General features: G+C 39.4%; 1 protein-coding gene across 1 annotated transcript; it reads left to right on the top strand.

Annotated features, from left to right (window-relative positions):
- The first annotated feature begins 1,167 nt into the window (after window positions 1-1,167).
- nup50 (nucleoporin 50) lies at window positions 1,168-15,840 on the top strand. The gene is made up of 8 exons (XM_085769415.1): window positions 1,168-1,361; window positions 2,760-2,838; window positions 3,957-4,040; window positions 5,041-5,281; window positions 8,988-9,677; window positions 10,957-11,041; window positions 11,789-11,907; window positions 15,641-15,840. The coding sequence occupies exons 2-8, from the start codon at window positions 2,770-2,772 to the stop codon at window positions 15,838-15,840; spliced, it is 1,488 nt and encodes a 495-aa protein (XP_085625541.1). The 5' UTR covers window positions 1,168-1,361; window positions 2,760-2,769.
- Window positions 15,841-16,082: the final 242 nt, after the last annotated feature.

Genomic DNA, 16,082 nt, shown 5'->3' with positions numbered 1-16,082 from the left:
CTTCTCCCAGCCCTTATAGTCGACATAAGGGTGATAATGAATTAAATTTCAATTTTGGGTGAACTATCCCTTTAAATCAAAGCTGGACATGTGTAGCCGAGTTCATTTACCCCGTGCAGGTGCAGTGACTGATAACTGTCACTTCTCATCTGCAGCGCTCAAAGCTGCTCTGACCTTCACGCAGCAGCAACGGGGTATTTTTTTAATGCCTCACGCCAAAAAAAAAGGATGTTTTCCAGTCTGTGAGGATGAGAGACACTTTAAAGCTGGGAAGGAGAAAAAAAAAACTGTTATTGTGCCTTTAAATCCTGTATTAACCAGGAGAAGATCTCACACACGTCTCCACCTCTGATGGTTTCACTCTGAGCTTCAGGATTAGTCGCCTCTGCAGCTGCAGCCCAATAAACACACACAAATAAACACGATCAAGGTCGATTCCAGCACTTTGACACTTTTTATTTAACTCTTTTTAAAGTGTTGATGTTTCGATGAAGTAACAGAATACTGAGACACATATATTCAGTGCCTTAGAAAAGAAAATATATAAAGTCTAAATCATATTTAACCTTATATTAATTTGAATTTTCATGTAGAAGATATAGGATACTTTTTATTGAAGTATTTGTGGTGTTGAGAAGCCAAGACTAAAGTTAACAGAAATAACAAAACTTAAGAATCTTATACAAGTAAAAAGCCCCAAAATAAAATATACCAAATATGTAGCCTAAATGAATGAATAGAAAATTAAATCTCTTTCTTTGTTTTTTGTATTTTTATGTTTGTTTTAAATCGTTTTAAATTTCCATATTTGCATATTTTTCTACTTTTCTTTTTTCTTTTTTTACAACCAAATTGGGATAAATAAACTTACGTAGATAATTGTTTGTAGCTTACAAAAAGACCTTGGCTACTAAAAAACAGTTCCTATTAAAACAAATAAAAGTAAAAAACAATAAAAAAATAAAATAAAATAAAAAGTTAATCAATAAAAACTGAAATAAACTACATTAAATAACGTTTCCAAATCCTTTGTGGTCTTATTTTTCCAGCTAACTCTGCTTCAAGCTAGTTGTTGTTATGGACTACAACTCCCAGGGTCGCGGCGCCGCTCTGCTGCGCATGCGCAAAGAGGACGGTCTGTCGGACGCGTGAGCCCATGCGGATGTTCCGCTGTGTGAAATGGCGGCGTGAGAGAGGCTCGTTCAAATCTCAGCGGTTTATTGACTTTTTTTAATTATCATTTCCTTTTATACCTGTGAAGGTGTTGAAGTCACGTTTCTGAAGCGGCATTCTGCGTCCCCTGGAGCTGCCACACCGGAAACCAGTCGGGATTTTCTTTTACAGGCAGTGAAAAAGAAAAGGTGCGTTTGGTTTTAATTAAGACGTTAGCCGTTAGCTGCTAACGTGCTAACATTGGGCCCGGTCAGTTGTAACGGCTGTTAGCTCGTTAGCTCACCGGCTAACAGCCTGGACGTGAACGTTACACACCAGGTGTAACTATTATTACCTGGGTTAAATCTCTGCACTGTTAATCTAACTGTTTTTACCGGTTTCACCCTTTATCCGACTCGGTTTGCTGTGTTTTTATCCCGCTAGCCTAGCCTAGCATTGCCTAGCGTAGCGCCGGAGCTAACGGAGTAAAGCTAATTAACGGATATTTAAGTTGGTTTTTAATGTGTCACCATGGAGATGAGAGGGAGAGAGGGCCCAGAGCGGCAGGTGGAGGTGGTTTAAAGATGAGACACACTCAGACTGGAAATACTGAGACACGATGGTTGTTATTCTTATTATTTACAATGGTTTAAATTATTTACAGTGATAATATTCAGTCTGTTAGTGACTGAGCTTTAACGCTGTTAGAGTATTTACGTCTGAAGTTCAGAGGCTGTTTACAGACTGTAATAGCTTTTTACGTTTGATTTATTTTATTACACAATGAAAACTACATTAGATTATATTAGATTGAAACCTGTATTGATCGCCGTAGGGAGATTCAGGTGATTCAGCAACAGTTAAAAAAAGAGAAGAGGCAGAAGACAGCCATTTACAAAAGAAAGTTAAATAGCTAATAGGGTAAATATATAACGAAAGGACAGCACAAGAGAGACATAACCAACTTCTGAAGACGGTATTAAAAGGTATTAAAGTGCCAGGTCATAGGATCATAACTTATGGTGTATTTACTTTTGCACTTTTCATTAAATTCCTTTTTAGCCTGAATTAATTTCAAGGCAGGAAATAACACCTGTATTTGACCTAGTAATGATGCTTTAATATAACTCCAGACATCCTTGGGTATTGTTATTTTACAGCACTTCCTTCCTTGAATGTAAATATTAGAAACGGAATATACTAATATAACACCCTATTATTCAAAATAATAGATAGATAGATAGATAGATAGATAGATAGATAGATAGATAGATAGATAGATAGTGAACATGTCTGTTTATGTTCTCAGAGTCCAGGGTGTCACATCATTGTAAAATATTATTTTGAACCATTAACACTCAAAAACACAAAAATCTTCACTTAACTTTTGCTGCCAAAGAAACTGTCAGATGTTTACATTTGTGCAACTAAATTATTTGACATTAAAGTAGCTGATAACCATAATTTGTTTTCAGTTAATATTTAATTTAATTGATAAGTTGATAGTTGGTTTCAGCTCTGGTCCGTGAACTCATCTGTAATAACTGTAATAAACTGTCAAATATGAATATAGTTCACCAACAGTTTGTGTTCCTTGTGTGTTACAGAGCAGGTGGGATGGCGAAGAGGATCGCTGACAAAGAGCTAACGGACAGGAACTGGGATCAGGAGGAGGAGGGGGAGGAGGTGAGTCCAACATCAACACACTTTAACAACAAACCCTGCGTGGAGACAGGAAGCAGTAACCAATAGCAACCAGGTCATGTTCTTCGTCTGACTGAGAGTTTAATCCGTCATAGTTTGATGTTGGAGTCGCTGACGGAGGATTAACATCACGGTCCAGACCAGAGGAGTTTTCCTCCAGTGTTAGTTCACTGTAAAAACCCAGAAACCAACCCATACACAGAAAACTAAGACTAAAACTGCTGTGAAAAAATCATTTCAAATAACTTTATTTATCCGTGAGGGTAAATTTAAGAGCACACATAGACATATAATAACTACAAGTATAAAAGCATTAATATAACTATAACTAACTAGTAATAACTAACTAAATAACTGTTCTGCACTTTTACTCCCTCGCCTTTAACTAACCTTAATTTTTTTTTGTCTGTCATTCCCTAAAAGCACTTGCAGTGAGTTTGTTCTATTCTGTATTTTGCTGTGTTTTTGTTTCTTTTTCTTGTTTGTCTTTTGAAGTGACTTTGTGTTTGTGCCTTTATGCCTTTTACCTCAATCTTAAACCTATTTTACGTCTCAGTGTAAAGCACTTTGGCTTCCCCTGTGGTTTTTAAACGTGCTATATAAATAAAGTTGGTTGATTGATTGAACTGACTGGTTCACTGAAATAAAAATAAAATGATTACCGTAGTAGTTTTTTACAAAAATTAAATCTAAATAAAAACTACGACGAACAATACAAAACTAACTAAAATTAAACTGAATATAAAATCGGCTTAGTTTTTGAAGAAACAACTAAAGTTGCAGGGAGAAAACACCACAGCAGCTCAATACAGGACTATTTCAGTAGATAAAAGTAAATGTGATGGTGATGAGGGCTGATGGAAACTTCAACTAAAGAATAAAATCCCATAAAGTTGAAAGTTTATCTTTGTTTCTCTCAAAAGCTTCTATGAATCAACGTTTTTCCTCCTGACGCCTGAAAAACTCAAACTAAACATCCAGATAAATGAACTAAAACGAAAACAAACTGAAAAGCTAAATAAAAGTAAAAGCTAATGAAAATGTAAACCTTATGGTTGTTTTGTGCAGATGTCTGACCGTGTGTGTGTTTCCTTCTCCAGGCAGGAACCTTCTCAGTCGCCAGTGTAGATGTGTTGAAGAATCGAGCCATTAAAAAGGCCAAACGCAGAAACGTTGGAGCCGAGGTAAAAACCTGCTCTTTAAGTTCATTTTCATAGGTTTTTTGTTTTTTGTTTTTTTTTATTACAAATGACAAACTAACATTTAAATTCTTACTAAAGCCCTATTCGCACAGGATTAGTATTACCTGGGGACCTCTGGTAATTTGTAATAATCACGGAGGATGTCTGTGATCTTAATCCCGTGCGAATGCGCCATGTCAGTAATTGAGGGGCATTTTTTGTTTTTGTTGTTTTTATTGTGCGCCTTTCCTACTTCTTCCCCGGTTGAAACCATAGCTACTGTAGGGGTTGAAACATGGAGGCTGCGGTGGAAATTATGAGCGGCATTTTTGACACCATTTTAGGTGTAAATACAGTCTCGTCTCGGTACTGGAGACCCATTTGAATAAACAGCTCAGATCCATAAAAAAAGCGAAATTTCGGAGGATATTGACATGTGGCTTTTTAATACAAATGCCATGACGGCTCGTTACTGTGACAACAACTGCACTGTTGCAAAGTCACGTTGCTGCTTTGACATTTTATTTACATTTGCTTCGCACATGGATGTGACAGCAGCGGATGTTACCACGTGCAGCTTTGACGTCATATCGGAGCCTGAATGTCAGTAAATTCGTGTAAAATACAGACTTCACTTATCCCGTGCGAATGCACCGCAAGAAACACAGACGTGGGGGGGTAATTTACAAATCACCAGGCGTCCCCAGGTAATACTAATCCCGTGCGAATAGGGCTTTATTCAGTGTTTCATTATTAATGTAATTTTACCCAGTATCTGTTTGTACATTGTCGTCACCTGTCTCTATGATTCTGACATAAACTTTTTTTGGAAAGTGACGGTATTTAGGAATCTTTGTGAATAAGTAATTGTGGCGTTTAATGCTGCGATTCATTGTAAAAACCAAGTCATCATGACGTCACATGTCTAGATTCCTCTCTACAGTCTGTGTGTGTGTTGAGTTGTCCTGTGTGTGTGTTGAGTTGTCCTGTGTGTGTGTTTCAGGGTGAGAATCCAGGAGCGTTTAAAGGCTTTAAAGGTTTCTCTCTGACTGCGGCGGCTTCAGCAGCAGCGACGGCGACAGCAGCGGCAGCGTCATCGACGGGCAGCGGGAGCTCGACTCCCACCTTGTTCTCTGGGTTTGGGAACGGAGGAGGTTTTAAAGGCCTGGGGGGTCTGACCAACGGAAACAGCATCACGCCGTCGTTCGGAGGATTCTCCTCCCCGGCCGCGTCCGGAGCTCCAGGTCAGACAATCATCATCCAACCTTTCTGTTTACCAACATCAACCCCTGTGCTCCTTCATGTACAGCTACACAGCCTGCATCAATGTAGACAAAACACAAAATAACTATAACAAAATTAGGCACAGAGAATGATTCCAGACAAGGTCAATACAACACAAAGTAGTCACTACATTGAAGAGATAATTGGTTAACAAATGAGGAAATAAAAGCAATAATAGCCGAATAAAATGCAAACAAATAAGAAGCACTGTTCTGTATTTACCCACAATAATGACAGCTTGCTTCTCTCCACCATGTAACCCATATCAGGAACCCTTTATGAATTTTACGTATTTGCCCCACTTTGCTTCATATAGATCCAATCTACCCAGTTGTTTATATGACATCTTTTCAAAAGCTGCAACTCGTGCCACCTCCACAGCCCACTCTTGAAGAGAGGGCACCCCCTCTGTCTTCCATCCTCTGACAAGTATTTGTCTGCCAATCATAATACTGGTTTGGACATAACTTTTGATATGTTTATCCTCTCCTACCAGAACTGAATCATCAGACCGAATAAATAATCTAGGGCTAAATGGCATTTTTGAACTCTACATTTTAAACTTTCATGGTTTCCCAACTTTTTAGTGCAGATAACCGACATGTAGCCACTTTATTGGTGTTTCCAGGACCTGAGAGTCGGTGTGGATGTTACTGGTATCGCACATAATTTAAAGTTAGTTATAGTTCAACATTTTGCCAAATTGGCCCATTGCCATAATCCCTATAGTCATAGCAGTAGGTTTGTTACCTTTAATTGTCGGTGCAAGCTTTTTAGAACGGCGGAGCAGAGCCGTGAGCTGCTCAGAGCTACGCTACGGAGGCTCATTATGGGATTTCTTGGTTTCCCTCCATCAAACTCATCAAATACACAATCCAACGCCACGAATAAATAAATGAATGTATGTGAAACACTGGGGAAATTCCTGCACACATCTCAAACCAGCCAACGTTAGTGCACACTACAGTCTGAATTAAATGACACACACGTCTTTGTTTGTAAGTTTACCTACAGCCGACTGAATGAAGTTAGATGTTTTAAAACACAGACGCTTCAGCAGCTGCACAGCGCCACATCTGTTTCTCTCTGGCTCAGCTGTTCTGTGCTCAGATGGAGGTTAGATCTTCCAATGTTTAACTCTTTTTTTATATATAAAGTGCAGCCAAAGAGAGGAACAGCAGAGCTCCTTTTTATTTTTATTTTTATTTTTTAGCGGCACCATCTTTACAGGTGAAGCAAACGCACACGTCCGCCCGACTTTAACACAAGCTCCTCCTGCCTATGTAAGGTTATTTTAGCTCAGTTCAGATGTAGCGTCTTGCACAAACCCCCGTTTGAAAGGAGAAGGAAGTCCGTATGTGGAAAGATGAAAGCCTCCCAGATGTAGAACGTGTTTTGATGCAGCTCCAAAAGACAAGAACAGAGATGTATAAATCCAGAGAGAGGAAGCCACTCTGAGAAACTACAATGTTATGTAACCTTTAACAAAGGTCATGGTACGGTCATATTATAAAACATAACTCCTATAACCTGCTGCTGTTTGAACTTCCTCTGTTCGGGCGTTTCACTATAAAAGCTTGAGGTGGAAAACCAAAGAGAGGCTTTTAATTTGAAACTCTGAGTTTAAAAGAGGAACCTGCTGCTTCTTTAAACAACGAAGCTCAGAGAGTTTTATATGTTTTAATTCTTTATCCATTCAATAATAATAAACTTCTGCTGAAACAGTGAAAATTTAAATTTAATATAAAACTCCTTCATCTCAGTGACGAACAGAATCAGAGGAAATATAAAAATATAAATGAATATTTTAGTTTCTCTGTGGCGGAGCTTTAAAGTGATGGAGATGATGTTAATCTTCCTCCTCTTCTTCTCTTCTTCTTCCTCTTCTCCTCCTCTTCCTCTTTTCCTCCTCTTTTCTTCTCCTCCTCTTCTCTTCTTCCTCGTCTCTCTGAGCTGAATCAGCGTCGTCTGTGTGTTCGTGTCTCGCTCGTTCATTTCATGTCGTGGTGTCGCTGCAGGGCATGATGGGAGGAGGGGGGGGGGGGTCGTCTGCAGCAGCATCAGAGGGGGGAGGGGCTCCTCCTCTTCCTCCTCCTCCTCTCTCTCTCTCCTCCTCCTCCTCCTCTTATTAATTTATTGTATAGACTATAATGACTGGATAACTTGATAGATAATTTATGAATAAGGGGTGGGAGTAAATAAGTTTTACTTCTTCCCACTCCTTTTCGGATATGAAAAAAACAAACAAACAAAAAAATCAAATTATCTTTATTTTCAAAGATTTTTTAAATTTTGTTCATATGTTGTCTTTGCAAAGTTTTTATTTGTTATGTCTGTCCATTTCTGTATTACGTTTTATTTCTTTTAACATGTCCGAAATAAACTAAACTAAAACTAAAAAATACAACGGTACCACTTTACTTAAATAGGTATTCATAAGACTGACATAACACTGTCATAAACATCAATGAATACTTATGACAGCTGTCGTTAAGTGTCATTCGGTAAGTTATGTCACTTTTGATGCAAAGTTGACATTGTTTGAGATGTTTTTGTTATGAGAACTTGACATAATTTTTTAAAGTTTGTCCATTAGGTCTGCTATGACAGTTTAAATTGTCTTTATGTCAAGTTGTCAGAACAAAAACATCTCAAACAATGTCAACTTTGCATCAAAAGTTGCATCCTTACTTTGTCTTTTTATGAGTTTAATTAATTAATTTTTTGTATATTATCTCTATTGTCTTTATTTGTTACCGAATCACTTTGCACTTTATTTCTTTATTTTTTTTCCTCATTTCTGTTCATTTTTGCTCATATAACATTGATTATGTATGCACTTTATCTCTTTTTTTTTATGTTTATTTGTTAGCCATTGAAATTTGTCTTGTTGTAATTTGTTATAGGGGTGGAACCTATGTACAAGCCAACCGGCTTCGTTCCCTCCGTGCACCATTGAAATTTGTGTGCTAAATAAATAAACTCTAAACTCTAAAACATAACTTACCGAATGACACTTAACCACAGCTGTCATAAGTATTCATTGATGGTTATGACAGTGTTATGTCAATCTGCTGCACTTTATCACTCCTCTCTTCGTTTTATTACTGGAGATGTGTTCCGAACCCATCACTGTGTTCTTTATAATAAGGTTGGCTGGCCGTCCTTAAGTGTAAGGAGGGAACAACATTGCATGGTTTTTATTTACAAAGCCTTACTTGAAATTTTACCTGTTTATCTTACCAGCTTAATCTCACTTAGAGTCTGTAACTTACACACTCGTTCACAGGACACCTTGGTTTTACAAATTCCCAGTATCAAGACAGAATTGCGGAAGAAGACTGCCTTTCAGTTTTATGCCCCCCAAAAGTGGAATAATCTACAAAACTGTCTGAAACTGGATCATCTTATTTCCTTAGATAGTTTTAAAAACTTATTATCGAATGTTTTTCAACCTGTATGTAATTGTGAATCATGACCTTGTATATTGTATAATTGTGTTTTTGTAATCAGGGCGTCATTGAAAAAGAGAGCTCCCTCTCAATTGACCTTCCCTGAATAAATAAAGGAGAAATGAAATCTGATGAATACCTATTACAGTAAAGTGTTACCAAAAAAAACTCTCTCTCCTCCAGCTGTAACGTTTCTCCCTCCTTCTCTCTTCAGGTCTGACGTTCAACGGCCCCTCCTCCTCCTCCTCCTCTGACATCATCACCAAGCAGACCAACGGCGCCATGGCAACGGCGGCGAAGCAGATCTCTGGCTCCGCCCCCTCCAGCAGCAGCAACAAGGAGTACAGCCGGCAGCTCACCGCGCTCAACTGCTCCGTCCGCGACTGGATCACCAAACACGTCAACGACAACCCGCTGTGCGACCTCAACCCCATCTTCAGGGACTACGAGCGCCACCTGTCCAGCATCGAGCGCCAGTACGGGACCGCCGCTGCCGCTGTCGCCACGGCAACGACCGCCACCGCTGCTCCGGCTGACGGCGGCTCCTCGGAGGAGAAGAAGAAGCAGACTACAGCTACTCCTCCTCCTCCTGCTGCTCCTCCCTCCTCCTCCTCCTCCTCCTCCTCCTCCTCTTCTCCGTTCTCCTTCGGTAAAAAACCCACAGACGAGTCGAGCTCGGCCGCCGCCGCTCCCGTCCCGGCCGGCGTCACGTTTAACTTCGGTCAGAAGGTGGACAGCTCCGTCCTCGGCTCCTTAGGCTCCAAGACCTCCATCCCCAGCTTCTCCTTCTCCTCCTCCTCCTCCTCCTCCTCCTCTTCCGGTCAGCCTTCCTCCCTGTTCGGAGCTCCGGGTTCGGCTCCTCTGTCCTTCAGCGGCGCCAAGAGCAACGACGCTCCGCCTGCAGGTAAACAGAAAGTATTTACGGCTGAAACACGACACTACGGGCAATAACTTTGTTTTTTTGTGCACTGAATCTTGATATTTTGGGTCATTTCTCTTCTTTAACATGTTTTCTTTCAAGATAGTGGAAAGAAATGGTAGAAAATCCGCATAAAGTTTTTATTTTACTTTAATTTTACTTGTCAGTCGTCAGTAGATTTCTCCTAAACTCACCAGGAGTTAGTCTGAGCCATGTCATGTCAGGTATCATTGTAAAGCTCTCTCCATGTTCCAAATATGGTCATTTCCTTTGTATCAGCAACCAGTCGTAAAAGTAGGATTGACAATAACAATCTCTGTAATTTTACAGTCCAAGACTTTAAAGGCCGTTTTCTCAAAATGAGACTCCTCTCTAGAAATCTCCACTTCAGCAGCACTTCCAGACACCAAACCTTCCACTTTGATCCCTTTCTATATTCTGAAGGTTTTTACAGAGGGGATTGTTGATATATCATTCACAGCCTCGTTTATACAACATTTTATTACTAAAAACATGGAGAAATGTGATTTTTTTTTACTGCTGGTGACAGTATTTTCTCATTTACAGAGTGATAAAAAGAGATATCCAAAATCCTCCTCTGTAAAAACTTCTGACTCTAATATGTCAACAAAATAAAACAATATTTTTTTAAGTAGCTTTATCCATTGTTCAGATTTCTGTTCTGGAAATTTATGCAAATTAGCACATATTTCATCAGATATTGCCTCATTAACATATTTATTTTCATGGTGATATCTGTTTTTTAAACTCTATTCACCTGTAGTGTCTCACCTTAGTCTGATTATTATTGATCTGATCAGTTTACAGCTGCACGGATTACAAATAATATAAATTATAAGTAATTGATTAACTGGTTCCAGTTTCTTGTTCTTCTTATAGTTTGTTTTACTTTACAACAGAAACAATGTTGCTCTGTTGATCCACCTCAGTTCAGTCTGAGACGTTGTGACTCTGCTCTTCTAACTGTTAATCATATAAAATGTGTAAATCAAGTTGTTCATTAATGTTAGGAATTTGACACTTTACAGATATTGATTATTTTCATTATTGATTAACTCTTTAGTTTATATAAAAATTCTTCTAGCATCTGCAGAGAAAAACTAGTTATAATGTAAAAAACAACGTTGATGATGAAACTATTATCAGACGATTAATAAACTGTCAGGATAGTTGATCGTAGTTATTGATAAGGCTGTTAAAGGCTGTAACAGTCATGTGACTCTTTGTGTCGTTTGTTTTTCAGCCGAGAACGGAGAGGAGGAGTCGGAGGAGCCGCCCAAACCGGACGTCAAGGAGGTGAAAGAGGACGACGCCTTCTACTCCAAGAAGTACGACACCGACCCCGACCAGTTATCAATACACCTGATCAGTTAATAATCAATGCAGTCGATCAGTTTAATCTGATTTAAAGGGATAGTTCATTCCAACATTTTGGCAAATTGGTCCATTGCCATAATCCCTATAGTCATAGCAGTAGGTTTATTACCCAAGCTGTTTTTAGAACGGCGGAGCAGAGCCGTGAGCTGCTCAGAGCTACGCTACGGAGGCTCATTATGGGATTTCTTGGTTTCAAACTCATCAAACTCATCAAATACACAATCCAACAACTCCACAACGCTCTGGTGGACAAGTTGTGAGCTGCACATTCACCACACTATGAGATAATAACACAACGTTACCACACAGAGTTGTTTTAGAGGGAAATTCATGCAAAACCACTGATGCACGTTGCCTTCAGGGACAGTTTTTCATCATCAGTCTCTGTATTTCCCTCTAAAACAACTCTGTGTGGTAACGTTGTGTTATTATCTCATAGCGTGGTGAATGTGCAGCTCACAACTTGTCCACCAGAGCGTTGTGGAGTTGTTGGATTGTGTATTTGATGAGTTTGATGAGGGAAACCAAGAAATCCCATGAGCCATGAGCCGACAATTAAAGGTAACGAACCTATACTGCTATGACTATAGGGATTATGGCAATGGGCCAATTTGACAAAATGTTGAACTATCCCTTTAAGACTCAAACTGCTATAACAGCTGACCTGTGTGTGTGTGTGTGTGTGTGTGTGTGTCCAGGTGTAAGATGTTCTATAAGAAGGACTCAGAGTTCAAGGAGAAGGGCGTGGGAACTCTGCACCTCAAAGAAACGGCCGACGGAAAAACCCAGATGATCATCCGCGCCGACACCAACCTGGGTAAGATGACTGACGGCTGCCGTTTCCATAGCAACAACAGCATCTGAGGCTTTCATACACACTTCTATTATTATTATTATCATTATTATAATAATTATTATTATGGTAGTAAACATCCGTCTCGGTTTGATCGCTGCCGTCTGTGAATGTCAGGAGGAGGAAATGGGAGAGAAACACTCAACATCTCGGCACAGTTTCCATGGCAACGGTCAAAAAGAGTCAGCTGACACAGGGCAGACGGATAAACAAACAAAACAAAACAAAAGGAAAAAAACGCAGAAAAAAAGAAGAGAAGTTGTTTCTCCTCCTCGTCCAGCTGTGACGTTGGATTAATTAGTCGGATGGAGATGAAGATGTAATTAAAGTTGAGGTGGAGGTGAAACAGCTGCTGCTTCCTGTTTGTTGAGGCAACGGCGCCACCTGCTGGACGACTGGAGGAACTGCAGCTCACATGTTCCCTCTGTAGACAGGGTATCCGCGGGGTCTTGAAAAGTATTAAATGGTGATAAATCAATTTTGGGAAAATTAAGACCCTTAAAAAGTATTAAAAAGTCTTTTCACGACTTTATAAAGTCTTAAATTTTGAAGGTATTTTTTCAGAATTAGCTGTCCAAGAGTTTGAGTCCTAAAAAACATTGTAAAAGTGTGTGAATTTATTCATTTTATTAAAAAACAAAGATGAACCGGTACATAAAAAAGAAAAGAAGATTGTTGTTTTTGTTTTTTGAGAGTGGAGCAATGTTGCTTTTTTTTTCATAAAATTTGCCTTTGATTTAACTGTTAAGTTAAAAGTGTCACTGATGTAAATGGTTACAGCTTGAAGCGGCAGTGAAGTATTGAAAAATATTAAGAAGGTCTTGAAAAAGTCTTAAAAAGGTATTAGAATGAACTTCAAGATTCCTGTATATACCCTGGTAGAAACATAAAACAGCTTTAAACAAACTGTATTATAATATTAGAGACATTATACAAACGTGAAACAACAGTGAAGTACAGAAAAATAAAAATATCACACAAAATACAGAGCTTGACGTAAATAAAATAAAGAAATACAATGTATCCAGGTGCATAAAGATAAATTTGATCAATAAAGAAGCAAAAAATAATTAAACATTTCGCTAAAATGGAGAAAAGAGGAAAAAAATGAGTAGAAATATTTTATCTAGTAATATGGACCATAATATTTTCCATAAGACCGGATGTCTGGAAAGTTTTCTTGTTTTTACATATTCAACAGACAGAGTCGTAAAAAGATTTTTAAGTTCCACATAAAACAAAGTTTGATTTGGCATCGCCTGCAGAAATCTGGCTTCATGGGAAGTCTGGAAGGTTTTTTATTCCTGTTGTGTTGTAGAAGTCAGTACGGTGGCCCTGAAGGCTCAAACCACTGCTGCTGCTGAAGAAAAACACACAGACACAAAACACAATAGAAACTCAGAAGAAAAACAGTCCATATGTATATAAATACCAATAATATATATCAATACCATGTGAATCATGTGATATCGACGTTGTAATAAACCAAACAAACTCAGTTTATTGTCAAAGCCACTAAGTCAAGAAGAAAAACAACTAAAGGCCCCAGACTGGTCCCTTGCTTTATTGTGAAAGAAAGAAAGACTGAAGGAAGGGAAGAAAGAAAGAAAGAAAGAAAGAACGAAGGAAAGTAGGAAAGAAAGAAACAAAAGAACGAAAGGAAAGACAGAAAGAAGGAAGGAAAGTAGGAAAGAAAGATGGAAAGAAGGAAGGAAAGGCTGAAAGAAGAGAAGAAAGACAGAAGGAAGGAAAGAAGAAAGAAATACAGAAAGGAAGGAAAGAAAGACGGAAGGAAAGAAGAGAGAAAGACAGAAAGAAGGAAGGAAAGACTGACAGAAGGGAAGAAAGATGGAAAGACAGAAAGAAGGAAGGAAAGATGGAAAGAAAGACAGAAGGAAGGAAAGAAAGAAAGACGGAAAGAAGAAAGGAAAGAAAGACAGAAGGAAGGAAGGATGGTAGGAACGAAAGAAAGACGGAAAGAAGGAAGGAATGAAAGACAGAAGGAAGGAAAGACGGGAAGAAGAAAGGAAGACAGGAAAGAAAGACAGAAAGATGGAAGGAAGGAAGGAAAGAAAGAAAGATGGAAAGAAGAAAGGAAATATAGAAAGAAGGAAGGAAAGAAAGACGGAAGGAAAGAAACAAAGACGGAAATAAGAAAGGAAAGACGGAAAGAAGGAAGAAAAGAAAGACAGAAAGAAGGAAAGAAAGATGGAAGGAAGGAAAGTAGGAAAGAAAGACCAAAAGAAGGAAAGGAAGACAGAAAGAAGGATAAAAAAAGAAAGAAGGAAAGACAGAAGGAAGAAAATGACAGAAAGACAGAAGGAAGGAAAGAAAGAAAGACAGAAATAAATAAAGACAGAAGGGAGGGAAGAAAGAAAGAAAGACAGAAAACAACACAACAGGAAGTGTTTCCAGAGACACAATAAAGCTTTGTGAGTTTGTAGCAGGTTCAGTTTACTGTGTTTCTGTCGTCGGTTGCAGTGAGTTGAACCTTCAGGGCCGCCGTAGTCGTGCTGTCTCCTCCCGTGAGACTGTACTGCCCTCGCAGTGCGTGTGGCTATGCAAAGCTAGACAGTCAGTTAACGAAACGGATAGAAGCTCGATCCCAAAAAACCACAAGGCTTGATCTTTTCTGGTCCTTTAATGGAGTCCTCTATTTCTCCTCCGTAAAACTGAAATTATCACAAATGGAAACACAATTTACTTACAGTACTTGCAGTAGCATTGTATGAATACATTTCAATTAGCATCCATAGATTAGCACAATGAAGAGTTAGCATGTAAGCTACTGACAGCTAGCAAAGTATATTCAGCGTAAACATAACTACTCATGTCTTAAACAAAAGTACACAATCATGTAGCACTATTGACATACTATACTCACAGATATATATTCTCCAAGGCAAAAGCGTCCAACCATATTATTTAGCAGTCTGTCTGTTTAGCCGTCTGTGCTCACTTTTACACCTTTTGCATGAGAACTAGCATGTAACAGAAAAAACACAGCATAGCTGGACTTGACGAGCCGAGCGCTCACTCTGACGCGGTTTCTTCGAACCAAAACACATATACTCTTTTAGACCTGCTTAATTATCAACTTATGAACTTTAACTTAAAGCAGAAGTAAGTGATATATTTGTGTTAATATAAGTCTTAAATAGTTGTATCTTCCGACAGCAATCACTTCTATAGAGTGTTTGGTCTGAAACACGGGTCTGTCAGTCACTCTGCTCTGCTCTGAGCCCAGGAGAAAACTTTTATCGTATCCTACAGTTTTTATCCAATGAGGAGAGAGAACGGCATGCAGGGCTGTGTGTGCAGCCAAGGGACGCCGTGAATGTGGCGACGTAGGGACGAGGACTGTTATGGTGCGTTCAAGGAAACTCGTATTTTTCCGACCGTGAAGTCGTACCAGTTCGATCTGGTACGAGTTCACCGGTCGGAAGTTACGAGTGGCCGTTATAGTGACTTTCACCGGTAAAACAGGTCGGAAAAACACGAGTGTGTTGCCTGAAACGCTACAAAGTCGTAAGTCGTGACTTGAAGCTGTAATTTACGATTTCAAAAGCCTGCCAGGAACGCAGCATTAGCGAAAACGACCGGACCACTTACTTCTGCTTTAACATTTTAACTTTTTAACCCTCAAAGACAATACAGAGCCAGTGTTAACGTCTCTGTCTGTCCTGGTCTCCTCTAGGAAACATCCTGCTGAACATCATGGTGCAGCCGTCGATGCCGTGCTCCCGCGTGGGGAAGAGCAACGTGATGGTCGTGTGCGTCCCCAACCCGTCCACCGACGACAAGAACCCCAACAAACCCGTCCCGCTGCTGATCCGGGTCAAGACGGCCGAGGACGCCGACGAGCTGCACAAGGTCCTGGAGGAGAAGAAAGGCTGAACCCCCCCCCTCCCACTCCCACTCCCCCTCCCACTCGCTCCCTGAGCTTTTAGCAGACTTCACCTGGTCATCCTCCACTGAAAAACTCTAAATCTATCCAAGAATATTTGTCCTATTTCTAGTCAAAATGTCATTTCTAGTCAAAACAAATCAAATTCTACTAAAAAGCAGCTTGTTTTTAGACACTTTTTACTTATTTCAAGCAGATTTTCACTTGAAATAAGTAGAAAAATCTTGATAGT

This window comes from Trachurus japonicus, chromosome 23, assembly GCF_045865225.1.
Source record: "Trachurus japonicus isolate A0001 chromosome 23, Traja_1.0".
NCBI lineage: Eukaryota > Metazoa > Chordata > Actinopteri > Carangiformes > Carangidae > Trachurus > Trachurus japonicus.
This window is presented reverse-complemented; position numbering and strand designations above follow the sequence as displayed.